General features: G+C 47.0%; 1 protein-coding gene across 1 annotated transcript; it reads left to right on the top strand.

Moving 5' to 3' along the window:
* Positions 1 to 2,516: 2,516 nt before the first annotated feature.
* LOC119432502 (ATP-binding cassette sub-family A member 9-like) lies at positions 2,517 to 7,473 on the top strand. Its single transcript, XM_049659194.1, has 2 exons — positions 2,517 to 2,726; positions 7,125 to 7,473. Exons 1-2 carry the CDS (start codon positions 2,553 to 2,555, stop codon positions 7,422 to 7,424), a joined length of 474 nt encoding a protein of 157 aa, XP_049515151.1. The 5' UTR covers positions 2,517 to 2,552; the 3' UTR covers positions 7,425 to 7,473.
* The last annotated feature ends 9,101 nt before the right edge of the window (positions 7,474 to 16,574 follow it).

The raw sequence follows: 16,574 nt of genomic DNA on the forward strand, positions 1-16,574 counted from the left end.
CACCCTTCCTAGTTTTATTAAAAGCAATCCTAACAGGTTTTGGAGACACCTTCGCACTAATAATTCCACGGCGTCGCACACGGGTCCCGAGGAAAGAGAGGAAAAAGCTAATGCATACAATTTCTTTCGCTCAGTATTCACCACAGATAACGGTATCATTCCTCCCATTTCATCCCTTGGTCCATCAAGCATTGATTGTCTTGAAGTCACAGATGCAGGAATACTCAACCCAATGCTAAACTTCGATCCTAAAAAATCCAGTGGCCCAGACGATATTCCAAATGAGTTCCTTAGAAAATATGCGGAATGGTGCAGCAAGTATCTTGGGCTAATTTTCTGTAAATCACTTACTTTGTCTCAGCTATCAGACGACTGGAAAATTGCCAAAATAATACCCCATTCACAAATCTGGACATAAGTCTTCAGTAGCAAATTACCATCCGATATCTCTTACTAGCACTTCGTGTAAGTTGTTCGAACACATTATCCTAAAACGCATAACCGTTTTTCTTGAGAAACTAAACTTCTTGTCTTCTAATCAGCACGGATTTTGTAGCGGTTTGTCCACTATCACCCAGCTAACCGAGGTAGTTCATTACCTCGCACTTAACATCAACAACCGCGGCCAAATGGACATGATTTTACTTGATTTATCAAATGCCTTTGATTGCGTATGTCATCGTAAACTAATCGCAAAACTAAAAAGTGTGATCGGAGAGGGATTAATTTTTTTATGGATAAAAGATTTTTTAACAAACCGCTCACAGTTCGTGCTTTTCGAAGGTATTAAATCAGAAACAGTCCCTGTAACTTCTGGAGTTCCTCAAGGTTCCGTCCTGTGACCACTATTATTTTTAATCTTTATAAATGATATTACAGAAAACATTGACTGTAGTATGAAGCTCTTCGCAGACGACTGCATTATTTATAAGGAAATTCACAGCATCTCAGACCACCTTAAACTCGACGCGTCCATTGATAAGTTAGTAGACTGGTGCGCTAAATGGCGAATGTCCATTAATGTAAAAAAATCCGTAACCATTGCAGTAACACGTAAACAGAACCCGTCCCAATTCACTTACACTATTAATGGTAAACCACTAGCGAATGTTCAACAACATAAGTATTTAGGCGTTACGTTGACGTCAGACCTCAGATGGGACACACACGTTGCCAACATCACGGCAGCCGCACTACGCAAGCTATTCTATGTAAAAAGATGTTTAAGAATGGCACCCGCGTCCTCAAAGCTTCTAGCATACACTACATTCGCAAGACCAGTGTTAGAATATGCTAACACAGTTTGGTTCCCTCATTCCCTAACTAGTATAACAAAATTGGAGTCAGCACAGCGCAAAGCCATAAGATTTGTGTATAACAAGTATAAACGCACGGACTCTCCCACTAACCTTCTGACTTCTTCTGGCATTAGGACTCTATCCACAAGAGCAAAGCAGGCACGTCTCAAGTTTTTGTACCAACTGCTGCATCACAGCTCTAAGACAGATGTGTCTAAGTATGTCGCATTTTCACAGTCGCGCCCGACTCGTCATAAGCATAAATACACATTAATTGAATATTCTTTCAACAACGGCTCGTTTGGGCAATCGTTTTTCCCACTTACGATACGTGAATGGAATCGGTTACATCCAGATATCACGGACGCCGAAACAGTGTCCGCTTTCAGTGCAGAGTTAGAACATCCATCTAACCTCTAGTACCACCCCCATTGCCACGCACACCCTCTCATTTGAACGCTAGTTCCGTCTTCTTAGATTCCTGCACTTATACAATGTATTTCCTTTCCTAATATTTGCTGGTGATGGCCTATGAAATGTGTACCAGTTTTCATGGTGAAAGGGATTGCTTATGCTGTTGCACATAACTTCGTTCTTACACTATCACTTGCTTGCTTCTTTATTCCATTCCCTTTTTTTTAACAGATTGCAATCCTGTGCCTGGTTGTGCTTCGCGTTTTCTTTCAGTATTATTTCATGTTGTTTGCACATTGCGCATGATCGACAAGGCGTTGATTCTCTTTGGTTGGCAAACTGGTTGTAATCCTTCCTCGTGGTTGTACTTCATTTCGTGTGCGCCGCATGCATGTTTTTGAAATGTTAATTTGAATTTGTGCGTGATCTTTGCTTTAAATGCCCTGTGTAAGAGCGCATGTTTACAAAATGTCGATTCTTTTTTTTAACATGATTGTCTCTTTGTAATGCCCACCTGCTATGCTCTCAACTGAGAGTGGCAGTATTGAAAATAAATAAATAAATAAATAAATAAATAAATAAATAAATAAATAAATAAATAAATAAATAAATAAATAAATAAATAAATAAATAAATAAATAAATAAAATTGGTGCACTGGTTTTCTCGCAAAATAGTTTCCGCGTTCTACACTAGCTTGAATAGTAAAGCCGGAGTTGACCTCGAGCTAAGGCGTCGTTTAGTTCTAAAATGTACGTTTCGTCTAATACTGCGCTCCGCACGAATCTCAACAACTCGCAGCATGGAAGAATGCGAGTTTTCTTGCGACCGACTCACCATCATGGTCGACGGCCAAATGATGTGCCTGGGCACGCTGCAGCACCTGCGGGAGAAGTTCGGTCAGGGCTACCGACTCGAGTTCTTTCTCGAACCCACTGTCACTGTAGACGAAGGCAAGCTCAAGCAAGCTGTGGAGAAGCTGTTTCCCGGGATTCAACTGACGGACGCCCAGAAGGTGCACCGGTCATATTAATGCGTTCTCATTCTTAGCGTACTCCATGCCCTTTTGGGGGCTATGTGTACCTATGCATCTGTCTGTGTATGTCTTTATCTATGTATGCTTGTATGGCTGTATCTAATCGTTCTCCCGCCTACCTGGGTCACTGGGTGTCAGTATTCGAATATGAGGTGGCGAATTACAGGGTGTGTGGTGAATTACAGGGTGCGTGTGGTGTGTGTGTGGCGAATTGCAGGGTCGACCACATCTAAGGTGAACACCTCATTAGTATTCAAGCCGGTAAAACAACAGCGTTTATTCTGCTTCACGAGTGAAATTTTCGTTATACGATGTGTAATCATGGTGTCGATAAACACAATAATGATTATTCGTGTCATGTACTGAACATCAGCTTCTATGATGTCTCGAATACTAATGAGGTGTTCACCTTAAATGTGGTCGACCCTGTACACATCGGCCTGGTGTCCTGAGGTAACAGAGTTCAAAACCAATCATAAGACCAACTTGGACCATTGTGTATGTAGGCATTGTGTACATACGTACCTACTCTTGAACGAACCTTGTTCATTCCGAAAGTTTTCCTTCTTCTAATTTGACTATCGTGGATCACGTATCCAGAGACGGTTTCCTCCCCAACCCCGCAAAAATCCGTGCTGTCGCCGGCTTCCCGAAACCGACTTCGCTGAAGGCCCTTCAGAGTTTTATCTTGCTCTGTTGCTACTTCCCCTGCTTTGTGCCAAATATCGCCACCACCGTTGCACCTCTGACGCAGTTTCTAAGCGCTGGCACGGACATGTCCAGTTGGTCCCCTGAATGTGATGTCACCTTCCAGACTCTCCGCCACCTGTTAACATCGCCTCCGATATACTGCGTCACTACGATCGCCAGGCTCCTACGGAAGCACATAAAGATGCCAGTGGCGTCGGCCTTGGCGCAGTACTCCCGCAACGCAAACACGACTATACAGAATATGTGGCCGACCACGCGAGTAGCACATTCAAAAAAGCCGAGACCAAGTATTCTGTCACCGAATAAGAGTGCCTGGCCATCGCGTGGGCTCACGAAGTTCCAACTCTGCCTCTGTGGCCATCCTTTCGATGTCAACACGGACCATCACGTTCTGCTTTGGTTGTCGTCCCTAAAAGATCCCTTTGACCGCGTTGGCCACTGGGCACTTAGGCTGCAAGAGTATGACATACAAGTGGCGTAGAGACCTGGCTGGAAGCACAACGACGCGGATGCCTTTCTCGATGTCCGCTACCACTTGGTGCTCCAATGGTCTGGGCACTCGACTTCGATTCTATGCCGTCGGGGCAGCGCAAGTATTCGTGGATTGTTAACATCATTAACATCCTGTCCACCCCGTCTGCCACCTTGCCTTCCCGCGCGCTCCGCCGTCCAGCCACTCATTTTGTTGTGCGCGAAAACCTACTCTACTACCGCAACTATATGCCTAACGGTCATAAATGGCTCCCATTCGTACCGCGTCACATGCGTTCCGAAATATGTGAAGCTGTTCGCGCCGGCCCACAGAGTGCCCATACCGGTGGACTGAAGAGATACGAGGCTAAGCGATCGCTTTTACTGGCGCGAAATGTACAACTTTTTCCGCAAGTACACTCGCGGTTGCAGCGCTTTCCTGCGACGCGAAGCGCCTCTTCAGCGTTCGACCGGCGCTCTCCAACCTCTACCTTGCCCAGAGCGTCCTTTCGACCGCGTCGGCATCGCCCTTTACCACAGAAGCCTTTACGGCCCACTCCCGTCTACCACGTCTTGGAACACATGGATCATGGTTGTCGTCGACTACCTGAATCGCTATGCTGAGACCGCAGCCTTTCCTGCGGCTATAGCACGTAAGGTTGCTTTCTTAGTTCTACGCAATTTCATGCTTCCCCACGGCACGCCTCGTGAACTTTGCAGGGACATAGGGCGCGTTCTTTTTTTTTTTTTTCTTTGCCCGAAGTCGTCGAAGCCCTCGTTACCGACTGCCACGTAATTCACCACACGTTGTTAGGTACGAATCATTAACTAGCATCAGTCAAGTTCTTCGAATGCCACCACTCGCTGTCGTACGGCAATTATGGTGCCCAGTTAAGCGTCGACCATCCTAGCGGACCAGTCAGACAGGATGGCTATCCATCCCTCGTGTGCCGCGCGTGGAGCTTTGTCTTCCCCTGCGTGACGCTTCCAGAAATTGCAACGTCAAGCCGCCAAGGTTCGAGGTCATTAACCCTCGTCCCGAAAAAAGCTGCCTCTCCGCACTGGAATATCGTTCAAGGACGAGCCGCCCCCTCCAGCTTAGCGCCTTCCCGTCAAGGATGCAACGCGGGAAAATAGAGCCAATGGAGTGTCCCGATTGGCCGAACATGGCGACACCTGTACGGGCTCTACGATTGGCCGGACATGAAGACATTTGATGAAGATAACGTGACCCCGACGGAGTGAAGGGGTTATAAGCAAAAGAAACATCGAGAAGAGCTAGATGTTCTTGCCGCGGGCGGCATCGCTGCGGGCGGCAGCGTCTGATTTGCTGCCGTCTGTAACGATGACTTTTTCTGTTATTTTTCCGTTTTCTATTCCTGTACTTCATATAAATAAACCTTCATTTTTCCAAGTCCTCTTCAACGTTGGCCAACTCCCGCACACAACGGCAAAATCAAATAACTGGCGGCAGCGATAGCGATAAGCCTTCGACCCAGGTAGTCCTGAACAACTGAAAACAGTGGGCAGATGAACCCACAGATGGCCTGTTGCTGCATCCGTACGTGAGCGCGTGGTTTTATTCCCTTTTGATTCGCCAGACTTCAAATTTTGTGTGTTTATTTTTATTGTTCTGGGAATCGGGCATTTGTAGCATATTCTGGCTTTGCACAAATTATTCAAGGAAACAATTTTAATCACCAGTCGGGACAGCTGCTATGGATCTTGGGAAGTTGACGAGATCAGACTTGCTGCTGTGCGACGTGGTGGGAGTTGACGCGGACGAAAGCGTGGAAAATCCATCTATCCAAAAGGCAATCAAAGATAGCGGTAATGACGACGAGAGCCTTGAGGTTGCTTGGGAGGTGGTACAGGAAACTAAGAAGCGCGAGCGAGAACATCAAGAGCGCGTGAAAGAACGTGAGCGAGAACGGCAGAAGCACGAAAAAGTGGTGACAGAGATACAGGTCGAATTTGTGAAATCACGTGCAGTGGCGGGTACCGAAGGGGACAACCTTAGGAGATCAAGCGAGCTGGAACCATGTCGGATGGACCAATGGGTTAAACCCTGCAAAGTGGGAGAGCACATTGCGTTATTCTCGGTTCATTTCGAAAGAACTTGCGAGAGGTGTGATTTGGCTCCGGGCACCTGGTCACATCAGTTGGTGACTTTGTTGCCTTGTGAGGCGGCGAACGTAGTCGCAAGATTAAATGCGAGGGACGCGGAAGACTACGGGAAAGCAAAGGCCACGCTCTTGAGGAGGTACCGAATTTCCGCGGAAGCATTTTGGCAGCGATTCAGAGAAGCGAGCAAGAAGGGCGACGAGGACTACTCAGAGTTCGCGTACGGTTTGAAAACAAACGTTGTTGAGTGGCTTAAGGGTGTCGAAGTGTACGAAAGTAGAGACAGAATTGTTGAGTCCATTTGTCTCGAACAATTCTACCGCAGCATTCCACAGTCAGTGAGGTTTTGGGTGCAGGATAGAGATGCAGTAAACCCGGTAGATAAGGCGGCTCGGCTAGATGATGAGTACGTGATGGGACGAAAACTCACCACCGAGGACGAGCGTTCAAATGAAAGGGATTATCCGAGAAGGTATATCCACTGCAAAAGACACACACAGGTAAAAGCTAACAAGAGGCCAGAATCGATGACAAAGCCCTAGGAAGGGAACCACGATAGGGGAGCTAGCAACCCTCCAGAAGAAGGGACAAAGAAGGTTGACACGAGAGAATTTGGAGACACGAGAGAAATTGGAGATCGCCGGGAGAGGCCTACGTCCTGCAGTGGACATAAAAATAGGCTGATGATTATGATGATGATGATGACGCTCTCAGCTACCACTAATTAACAGTTTGACATTTAGATTAACAATAAAACGTTTTCTCGCTACTTTTAACTAATTGAATGTAAGGGTCTAAACAATTTGCTGGAGTGTTCTCAACAATACTTTCAGCAACGTGCACTTGGTCACATGCCTGTAGAACAACCCGTCTATTTCTTTAACTTGGAGCATAATAGCTGGGCCACCCGTATAGGATGTCATACGAGTTATGTAATATTCTCGTACATTATGGTAAGGCGGCATGTAGCAACGTTTAGGGGAAGGGAAATATACGCAATGACGCAATTTTTCTTTTTATTGCGGGTGGTGCCAAGTGTAGTACATCAAAAGTTGTTTTCTCTCCGTCCAGAACCTGCTCACCTACCACCTGATGGAGCGAATTCCTTGGAGCGAGCTGTTCACCAAGGTGGGAAAACTCCAGAAAAACTTCCCCCTTGAACATGTCCTGGTGGGAGAGAACACTCTCCAAGACATCTTCTTGAACTTCGCCAAAGCACAAGAAAGTGTCGATTTTCTGGGCGACGCCGTTACGGTAGACGTTAGTTCAGCGTTCAGCAGCACAAAATCTACAAGGACGCTTTCGACAGTTTCAACAGCATCTTCGACACCTTCGGCCCCTACGGCAAAAACGGCACCTTCAAAGTTGTAGGCCTGACTGCTGCTTCTGCATATCTCTTCGCGGGAGAAGCAATAAAGGCTTTTCTGGCACCAAATGCTTAGAGCTCAACACTATTTTGCGGCTTTTGGCCGCTGTTCGTCGAAGCCTGACTTAAGCATAGACGAGAAGAGAAATAATCCAGGAGCAGAAAGAGTTTAGGCTTAAGAAATGTGTCCACTGTATGCAGGGGCTTCCCCAACCACGGCCGCTGGATTAAAAAAAAAGAAAGAAAGAAAGAAAAGGTGCGGCCTGCTGCGCCGCGTCGCCGTCAATGGGCGAGCGCGTCTCGGCTGGGTTGACAGTTGCAGCCGCTTTTTTTGGTGAGGACGCCACTGCTCCGGCAGGCGCCGGTTCGCGCTACAGTGTTGTTGCCTCAGGATTTATGCGTGTTGGTGTGCTTTTTCGTGCACATTCTCGTGTGCTTTTTTGTGCGATAGTTTGTGTGAGCAGCGTGCCTCATGTTTCTTGTGCTTGAGTACGGTTCTCTGGTGTGCGCGTGTGTGACAGTCGGATTTTTCTAGCGGTGTGATGCCGCGAAGCTGTTGTGTGCCGCTGTGCAACTCGAACGCGAGAAGAGACGCTACTGTGAAGTACCACGAATTCCCCTGCGATCTACAGCGTCGGGAAGCGCGGCTGAAGAATATTACTCGCCAATGGCGGTCAGGGAAAGGAAGCAAGTGGGAGCCAAGTGACAGGTCGCTGGTATGTTCATTACATTTTACTAGAATGACTATAAAAAGAACACGAAGATTAGCCTTTGGCTTCCGACTGTGGTCCCGACTTTGTTTCCCGGTTATCCGCAGTACATGCAAAAAAAGAACGCGCAGCCCAGGGAACTTTTTTTTTTTCGAGCCCAGGAAAAACAGCGGCCGCAGCTTCTTTTTTTATGTAGCGGCCGTGCCACTGCCAGCGCAGAGAGAATACTGAAACGTGAGAGCGGAGCTCGGATGAAGAGAAGAACGAGGGCTGGATCGGGTGCATCATCATCATCGGGTGCGGCGCCGTGGACTGTTTTCGCTGAACGATATCTTCGCATTCATCGTCTTGTAAATAAACGCGATCCATCGTCTTGAAGTCGTCTTGAAGAAACACGTAAATCCACTCCCGATTATTCCTAATAAAGCACTTCTTTTCATTTCGGGTGAGTCGAGCGGGCAGCCTTCATGGAGAGCATTGAAGCTTACTCTACAAAAGATTGGCACTCCTAGGGCAGACTTTTCACATATGTGGAGTAATCGGCGCTTCAAATAACGACTTCAATATTCAACCTGTAATGTGCAACTATAAAACGCGTTATTTACGGCCTGATTAGAGTCACTGTCGCGCGTACCAACGCGGCTGTAGAAGCACTTCTCCGTGAACCGCTGTACCAGAGCAGTGGCGCCAGAGCGGGCGCGAGGAGAACTAGGCCCGAGACGCTGTTTCGGCGTCACGCAACGGGCCGCACCATTATATATATATATATATATATATATATATATATATATATATATATATATATAATATATATGATTAACAATTGAGAGGAAAAGCACTAGCTATCTAGTGGTGCGGCAAGAAACCGAGCCTCGTTCTCTGGCTGGTATACAAACGCGGCGGGCGCCGCGCTGGTAGACACTTTTCGCTCACGGTCAACTCACACTCACTGCGCAACGGGCCTTTAAAGCAATCGTTTTAAAATTTCAAGTTCCCGCAGGGATCGAACCCAGGCACTCTGCGCGGGCGTGAGTTGCTCTACCACGGCGCCACGACAGCGCTTCCTAACTGCTGCCGAAACATGCGCTATTGACCCTTCTCCCGGCGCTCCCATGGCCGCTACCATAATTGATCACGTGGTGACGCGTCCATTGCTTGCCTCAGCTGCCTCCGTTGCCTCCGTGTTTACAATGCAAGCGCGTGACGCCGGTGCGGCGCAGCAAACCTCCATTTCGACGCATATCGTCGACGGTGACTATGTGGACGACACGAATCTTTGGCCCCAGCTTCAGAGGACATGTAAGTGCTTTCAGAGCTCATTACGCCTTGTCCAAATGGCGCGAGCAGCGTATAGGGTGCTTGTACTAAAAGCGGGGCTAGAAATGTATTCCAACCTGTCCAAATTTTTCGCTTATGAATTAAATCAGGATCACTGTGCACGTTATTTATTTGGCAACCATTTTGAAGCAGCCGCTGGTCATGTTTCTGACTCAGTAAAGTTCCTCTGTGCGGCCACTATTTGATTTTTTTTATTTTCAGTCTAATCGCTTGCGGGTGTGCTCTGCTGCGATAGATTTGTTCTTGCGGTACACAAAGCTTGGAATGCAAATGTTCTGTACTTTGTGGTAGCTTGTAGCAAAAGCGTATCGCTTACTCTGTGGACCTTCACGAAACGTTCAGCTTCCAACATTCTGGAGGGGGCTCGAGCCCCCTCCAGAGTTTTCCCGGGAGGGGCTGACACCCCCCCGCCCCAAAAGTGTCATTGCCGGAGTTCAGTCACCAACATAATTTGAGGATTCTCTTGCGTTGCCTCTGTATTTTCACTTTTGTGGTGGCTAAAAGCTTACGGCACCATTGTTGGCGCGGACGTGGACGGCATTCAATTTCTACTTTCGCTTTATTTCGGCAAATCCTGACAATAGGAGCACAAGCGCATTAGAAGCACCAGCGGCGACTACCTCATCCGTGTTTCCTCACTTCAACATGTTTTTTTTTTTTTTTCTGCTGAGAACACCATGCACAGACACAATATATTTTAATACATACACAGGACAAAGTTTATTATATTTTTAAAGAGAAGGAGGTAGCAAACTAATTGGATAGCCGATACCTAGAGAATCCCTATGGCCCATGTTGCAATTTACAAATTATAGCCCGGGAATTCGCAAGGCCGATGCACTAGGAACTAATTCTCAGGATGGCACCAGTTTCTAGATATGAATTCCCGATCATTGTGGAGAAATGCATTGGCGTTCCAGTTACTTTTGTGCTTACCCGCCGTGGTTGCTTAGTGGCTATGGTGTCGGGCTGCTAAGCGGGAGGTCGCGGGATCAAATCACGGCCACTGCGGCTGCATTTCGATGGGGCCGAAATACTAGAACACCCGTATACTTAGATTCAGGTGCACGTTAAAGAACCCTGCAAGTAGTCTAAATTATTCCAGAGTCCTCCACTACGGCGTGCCTCGTAATCAGATCGTGGTTTTCGCAGCTAAAACCCCATAACTTGTTCTATTCATACTTTTGTGCTTCGATGCATAAAACGACATTTTGTTGAGAAAGTGACTGGCACGTCAATGCATTTCTCCGGAAAGTTAGAGAATTAATATATCGACACTGGTGTCAGCCTGAGAATTAGTTCCTAGTGGATCCGAACTCCACGGCTAGAATTTGTAAATTGCAACATGGATCATAAGGTAATTAGCTAAAACTTAATTGGTTAATTTTGTTAATTCGTCGATTATGCAATTCAATTTTCTTTGCAACTAATGTGCACATTTTCGAGTAGACGAGATCATGAACTAGAATTGTGCTATCTGCCACAGGCCACCTTTAAAAATTTTGGAAACTGTTCACTGAAACACCTTGTATATAGAATTCACTCAGTAACCAACATGATGCCAAGCCGGATTCACTCGAAATCAGAATAAATAGAAGTCTAGAACTCATGCGCAGCAGCGCTTATACTCGGACTCAAATTACTGGGGGAAAAAAGAGTGTAGTTTGGCCGGGAAGGCGAAGCAGTATTAGTGATAGCGAAGTAGAAGACAATTACACGAAGGAAGATTTGTACCGCGTAAATCCGTGCAAGGATCTCACCCGTGTAAGGGCCGCACCCCCAACTTGATAGCCAATATTAAAAAACAAAAGACATTCAACCGAGAAGCAATCGCATTCCGTGCAGTGATTCTGATCGGGCTCAACAGCGAATTGTCGCGCACGGCGTACTTTCGCGCGTCGCTACTGGATGTCGAGAGGAGGCGATCGCGGAGGTTTACGGCGGATTTCATACTCGTAGTTGGAAAAATGAGGCCAAATGGCCCGGTCCTAAGAAAGGCCCGTCAAAACCGCGACATAAAAATGCGGCCCTTACACGAGTTTATACATTAGTTATAATGGCCAGCATAAATTGTAGTGAACATTCACCTAAAATTGAAAATAGTAAGCATAGTGTAATGCACGGACCATGTAAACTTGTAAATACCTCACTGGATGACCTCGAGCACTCGCTTTCACAACGCAAGCATAATGAAGAACTCTGGCAACGGAGGCGAACGGTTCGTACAGCCGCGCGATTCACCGCAACTCCGAAAATTAAATTCATCATCATTATCTGCCTATTTTTATGTCCACTACTGACGGCCTCTGTCAGTGATTTGCAATGACCTCTGTCTCTCAACTCTGCGACACTAGGGGCACGGAAAGACAACCCAGCAAGGAAGTCAGCGCGCATGCAGTTAGCAGCCATCCCTGCTCGTCCTTTGTCATTGCACCCACCAATGATTACCAACAATTAGATATGGCACGCGGGCCGCATAAGCGTCGGCCGCGCACAGTCATTGACAGCTACGGCAGGGCTAGAGGAGAAGACGTGTGCTGTCCTTCCCATTCGCGTTTGATTACGTGACCTACAACTAACCGGAATATTGAGCGCGTGGGAAGATAATGCCCATCAAGCCGCCATCCTTTTCGGCTCACTGTTACGTGCTTTTTGCCGCACCCACATAGTATGGGTCGCTCATGTATATGGCTATTGGACATCGCGGCGACAACAGCGAAAATTTGCCTGAAGTGTCGATATAATTGCTTTCGCCATAAAGCGAGAAATCGAAAATTGTTAGCAAAGGGTATGTATATATATATACATGGGTACGTTTCGGAAAGCTGGTCGGGCCCCAGCCCCCCCCCCCCCCCCCCGGAAAAATGAAAACTTTCCATCCATGATAACAGGTGCCATGCTTTGCTCTACGTTCGCTCCCCGCCCGCACTGGGTTTTTTTGCTGTGCACAAGAGATGGCCGCTGTGAGCATCACGGCCTAGAGTTACTGCATATGCTACCAAAGGCAGATACAGTAACTCTACCACGACCGATAACGCGGGAAGAACAACCATAAAGACCACGTCAGAACTCCGTGTGATAGATCTGCGCAGCGAACTTGAAAATCGAAGCTTGGACAAAGCTCGAGTGAAGGCGGTGCTCATCGAGCGGCTGTCGCAAGCGCTTCGCGATGAAGGCGACGAAGCTGAGACACGCACATTTGAAGTGATTATAGACCCCACGCCAGCCAAGCAGGCTGCATTGACAGACAGAGCATCGGCGGCGGTTGGGTCGGAATGCGAAAGGCGGCCTACAATAAAGTAAACGCTGCATGCAGGACGTCGGAAAACGACTCCGCTGCAGAGTGGGTTTTGTGCACAGGATGCGAGCTATGGATTCGACTCCAACACACGCCGTTCGAGACAGTCGAAGAGGCGGCCGCTGCGTCGAGCAATATGTGCATACAATGTGAAAAGCTCAGGATTCTGAGTGAGAAGTGCACAGTGGCGAATAGGCTAGCGGAAGAGAGGTGGTAGTTGGCTGCGGACAACATAGCAACACAGCTACAGACGGCGAGTGCTACATACTACATACAAAGAGGGTGAAGGCAAAAGCCTGCGCCCTCAAGAGACATTCATTAAATTACTTGACATTCGAATGCGTTGTAACTTTTTCTTACTTATTTGTCCTGACCAAAGGTCGCGGGTTCGAGTGCCTTAATTGACGCTACATTAACTGTGCCTAAATTAACTTCGCCCTAATTAACACCAAAGGTCGAGGGTGCGACTCCCACCAAAGGTCCTAATCGAGTATCTTGATTAACTCTATATTAATTACCTGTGCCTTGATTAACTTCGCTTGAGGCGAAGTTAATCAAGGCACAGGTAATTTTTATAGAGGTAATTTCAAAGTTTATTTAGTTAACTTCGCCTGAAGCGAAGTTAACTAAATAAAAGGTGGTGGTTTCACCTTCCCCTTAAGCTCGAGGGTTCGACTACCATCGCAGGTCGCGGGTTCGAATACCTGAACCAACACGATGACGACGGTGACCCGCGCATCATTAAAATTGTAGCGTGAACGTTGCTTGCTTGACCCGCGCAACATCAGAATCGTTGCGTGAGCGTTGCATGCCTACTCATAGAAGACGATGACCCTCACACCATAAGAATTGTTGCGTGAGCGTTTGCATATAGGTAAGACACGATGCCGGGTCAGTGTAGTAAGTGAATTACTACACCGAGTCGTCATCGTGTACAATTTCGCTTCGACGACACGGTTTTCGCTCAAGGGCGTTGAAGGTCGACTGAACGATGATACATATAAGGCTTTCGCCTTAATAACTATCACAAGTAATAGGCACTCACATGAAAATCCTAACAGGGGATTTCAATTCCAGTTATCGCAGCATGCTACTTGAATGCCTCTACAGCAGATGTTTGTGAAACACTGTTGAGGTTACAATAAAAATGATGACATAGTGTAATGCCCCTTGGCACGCAGTACATACTGAAACATCGTAGAAACGGTAAAATAAAAGCACACTACAAACGAAAATGGTAAAAAGATTAGGCATGCAGTTTATACTCTCTCACCGGGACAAGCTTGCACGGCAAGTAAAACTGCGCATGAAAAAAATATACTTGTAAAAAGTAACGAAGTAGCAACAAACATTTTTCAACCTTTTGTGTGTTACCGTTGGCCCAGTAATCAGATTGTGCAGCCACTGTTGCCCTTGCGTGCGCTAACATTCACATCATCCTTTAATGCGACATATAAAAAAAAAAACTGTGCCATGTGCATTCGTGTTTCAAGCTACATCACGGCACTATCAGTTTTCGCTGACACGGTCATGCATAACTTGCATATCATTCCACAGGGCTGGCTAGAACTCGTCACAGCAGATAGTGAGGACATGTGGGCACCACCATCAAATTCCGCAGCGTCAATTTGACCGGAAAGATAACACATACTTGTAGTCTGGTGCACCAAAGGATTATATGTAAAAAAAAAAACTGAAGTTTATCACGGCTGAGGTGGCTCGCGAAGGCCATGCACAAGGACAACAAAGAGCTGGCGCAGTGTCCTTGCGATGAGTGCAGTCGCCTCCCGCAAGCCCCCCAGCTCCTCTTCTGGCTGCTGTTGCGCCACGCGGGAGGCCCTCATCGCATCCACCAGCTGCTGATGATGCTGCGGAACTAGTTCACCTACTGCAGCTACAGGCCATGCAATGTAAACATTTGTTTCACAATGTTTGCAAAGGTTACAGTTTCACCAAGGTCACTTTTGCTATGAACATATGCATATCCATATGACGTGGGAAATTATAGTTCAAGCTGTATGCGATCTGTCATGTTACAAACGTGTTCAAAAGTAGCTAGCTAATGCTACCAAGCTACCTCTGCCAGTAAGACGTCAATATTGGTGAATAGTTGAATTGATGTAGGCGAAATGAGAAAAAAAAACCGTGTACTTAGGTTTAGGTGCACGTTAAAGAACCCCAGCTGGTCCAAAATATTCCGCAGTCCCCCACCACGGCGTGCCTCATAATCACATCGTGGTTTTGGCACGTAAAATCGCGTAATTCAAAAAACAATTGGCGTACAAAAGATCACGCTGCAGTGGTGCATGCAACCATGCAAATGTTTTGTGAATTACTGAGAGATGGCCTGAGAAAGTAGTTTAAAGAGCACCTCAAAAGGGATATATAAGTGTGCAGGAGCCAATGAGCACTTGAGCCCAATGAATACAGATGCCCCTCATAAATAATCAGGCTGTCTCTTCTGTTAACATCCACATTCATTATCATCAGCCTATATTTATGTCCACTGCAGGACGGAGGCCTCTCCCTGCGGTCTCTAATTCCCCCTGTCTTGTGTTAGCTGATTCCAACTTGTACCTGCAAATTTCCTAACTTCATCCCCCCACCTAGTTTTCTGCCGTCCGCTGCTGCGCTTCCCTTTTCTTTGTATCCATTCTGTAACTCTGATGGTCCACCGATTATCCATCCTATGCATTACATGGACTGCCCAGCTCCATTTTTTTTCCTCTTAATGTCAAAGAGAATATCGGCTATCCCCGTTTGCTCTCTGATCCACACCGCACTCCTCCGGTCACTTAATGTTAGGCCTAACATATTGTCGTTCCATTGCTCTTTGTGTGGTCCTTAACTTATTCTCGAGCTTCTTTGTTAACCTCCAAGTTTCGGCCCCATGTGTTAGCACCGCTAGAATGCAATGGTTGTACATTTTTCTTTCGAACGACAGTGGTAAGCTCTCAGTCAGGATTTGCACTCCAACCCAATTTCATTCTTCTGTAAATTTCGTACTCATGATCAGGGTCCCCTGTGAGTAATTGACCTAGATAAATTTAATCATTTACAGACTCTAGGGTGACTGGCGATCCTGAATTCTTGTTCTCTTGCCAAGCTATTGAACATTATCTTTGTCTTCTGCATATTCATCTTCAACCCCACTCTTACACTTTCTCGGTTAAGGTCATCTATCATTTATTGTAATTCATCCCTATTGTTGCTGAATAGGACAATGTCATCTGCAAACCGGAGGTCGCTGAGATATTCGCCGTTGATCCTCACTCCTAAGCCTTCACAGTCTAAGAGCTTGAATACTTCTACTAAACATGCAGTGAGGGCTCACTCTTCGATGGTCGTGTCCGGCAATAGAAAAAAACTCTAATTGGCCGTGTGCTGTATGTGCGAGTGAAAGCGCGCGAGGGTGAGGGACGCGCGCTTTCACGGGGAGCGAACGCACGACGAAGAGCAAACGCGACTTCCCAGTGGAAGGGGATCGGTGGGCGAGGAGGGCATCGAGGCACCATAGACCAACGTTTACAGATACTTTTATTGCGATAGCAATTATATGGACACTCCAAAGCAGATTTCTGCTGTCGGCGTCGCCGTCGCCGTGAGGTTCCGCATGACGTCAACGGCGATGAAATCGTCGCCGTGCTCCGGACGCTGTATGTGCGAGTGAAAGGGGGCGAGGGACGCGCGCTTTCACAGGGAGCGAACGCACGTCGGAGAGCAAACGCGCGTTCTGCGCCGTGCTCCCTGAAGGGCTACAGAATTAAGCGTCTCTTTCCACGTTTCCATATATGGAGAGCAAACACAAC

This window comes from Dermacentor silvarum, chromosome 11 (genome assembly GCF_013339745.2).
Source record: "Dermacentor silvarum isolate Dsil-2018 chromosome 11, BIME_Dsil_1.4, whole genome shotgun sequence".
Classification (NCBI taxonomy): Eukaryota; Metazoa; Arthropoda; class Arachnida; order Ixodida; family Ixodidae; genus Dermacentor; species Dermacentor silvarum.

Excerpts from the sequence above, each read along its gene's own strand:
- LOC119432502 (XM_049659194.1), top strand. The coding sequence starts at position 2,553 with ATGGTCGACGGCCAAATGATGTGCCTGGGCACGCTGCAGCACCTGCGG. Across the intron at positions 2,727-7,124 it reads AACTGACGGACGCCCAGAAG|AACCTGCTCACCTACCACCT; the intron begins GTGCACCGGTCA and ends CTCTCCGTCCAG.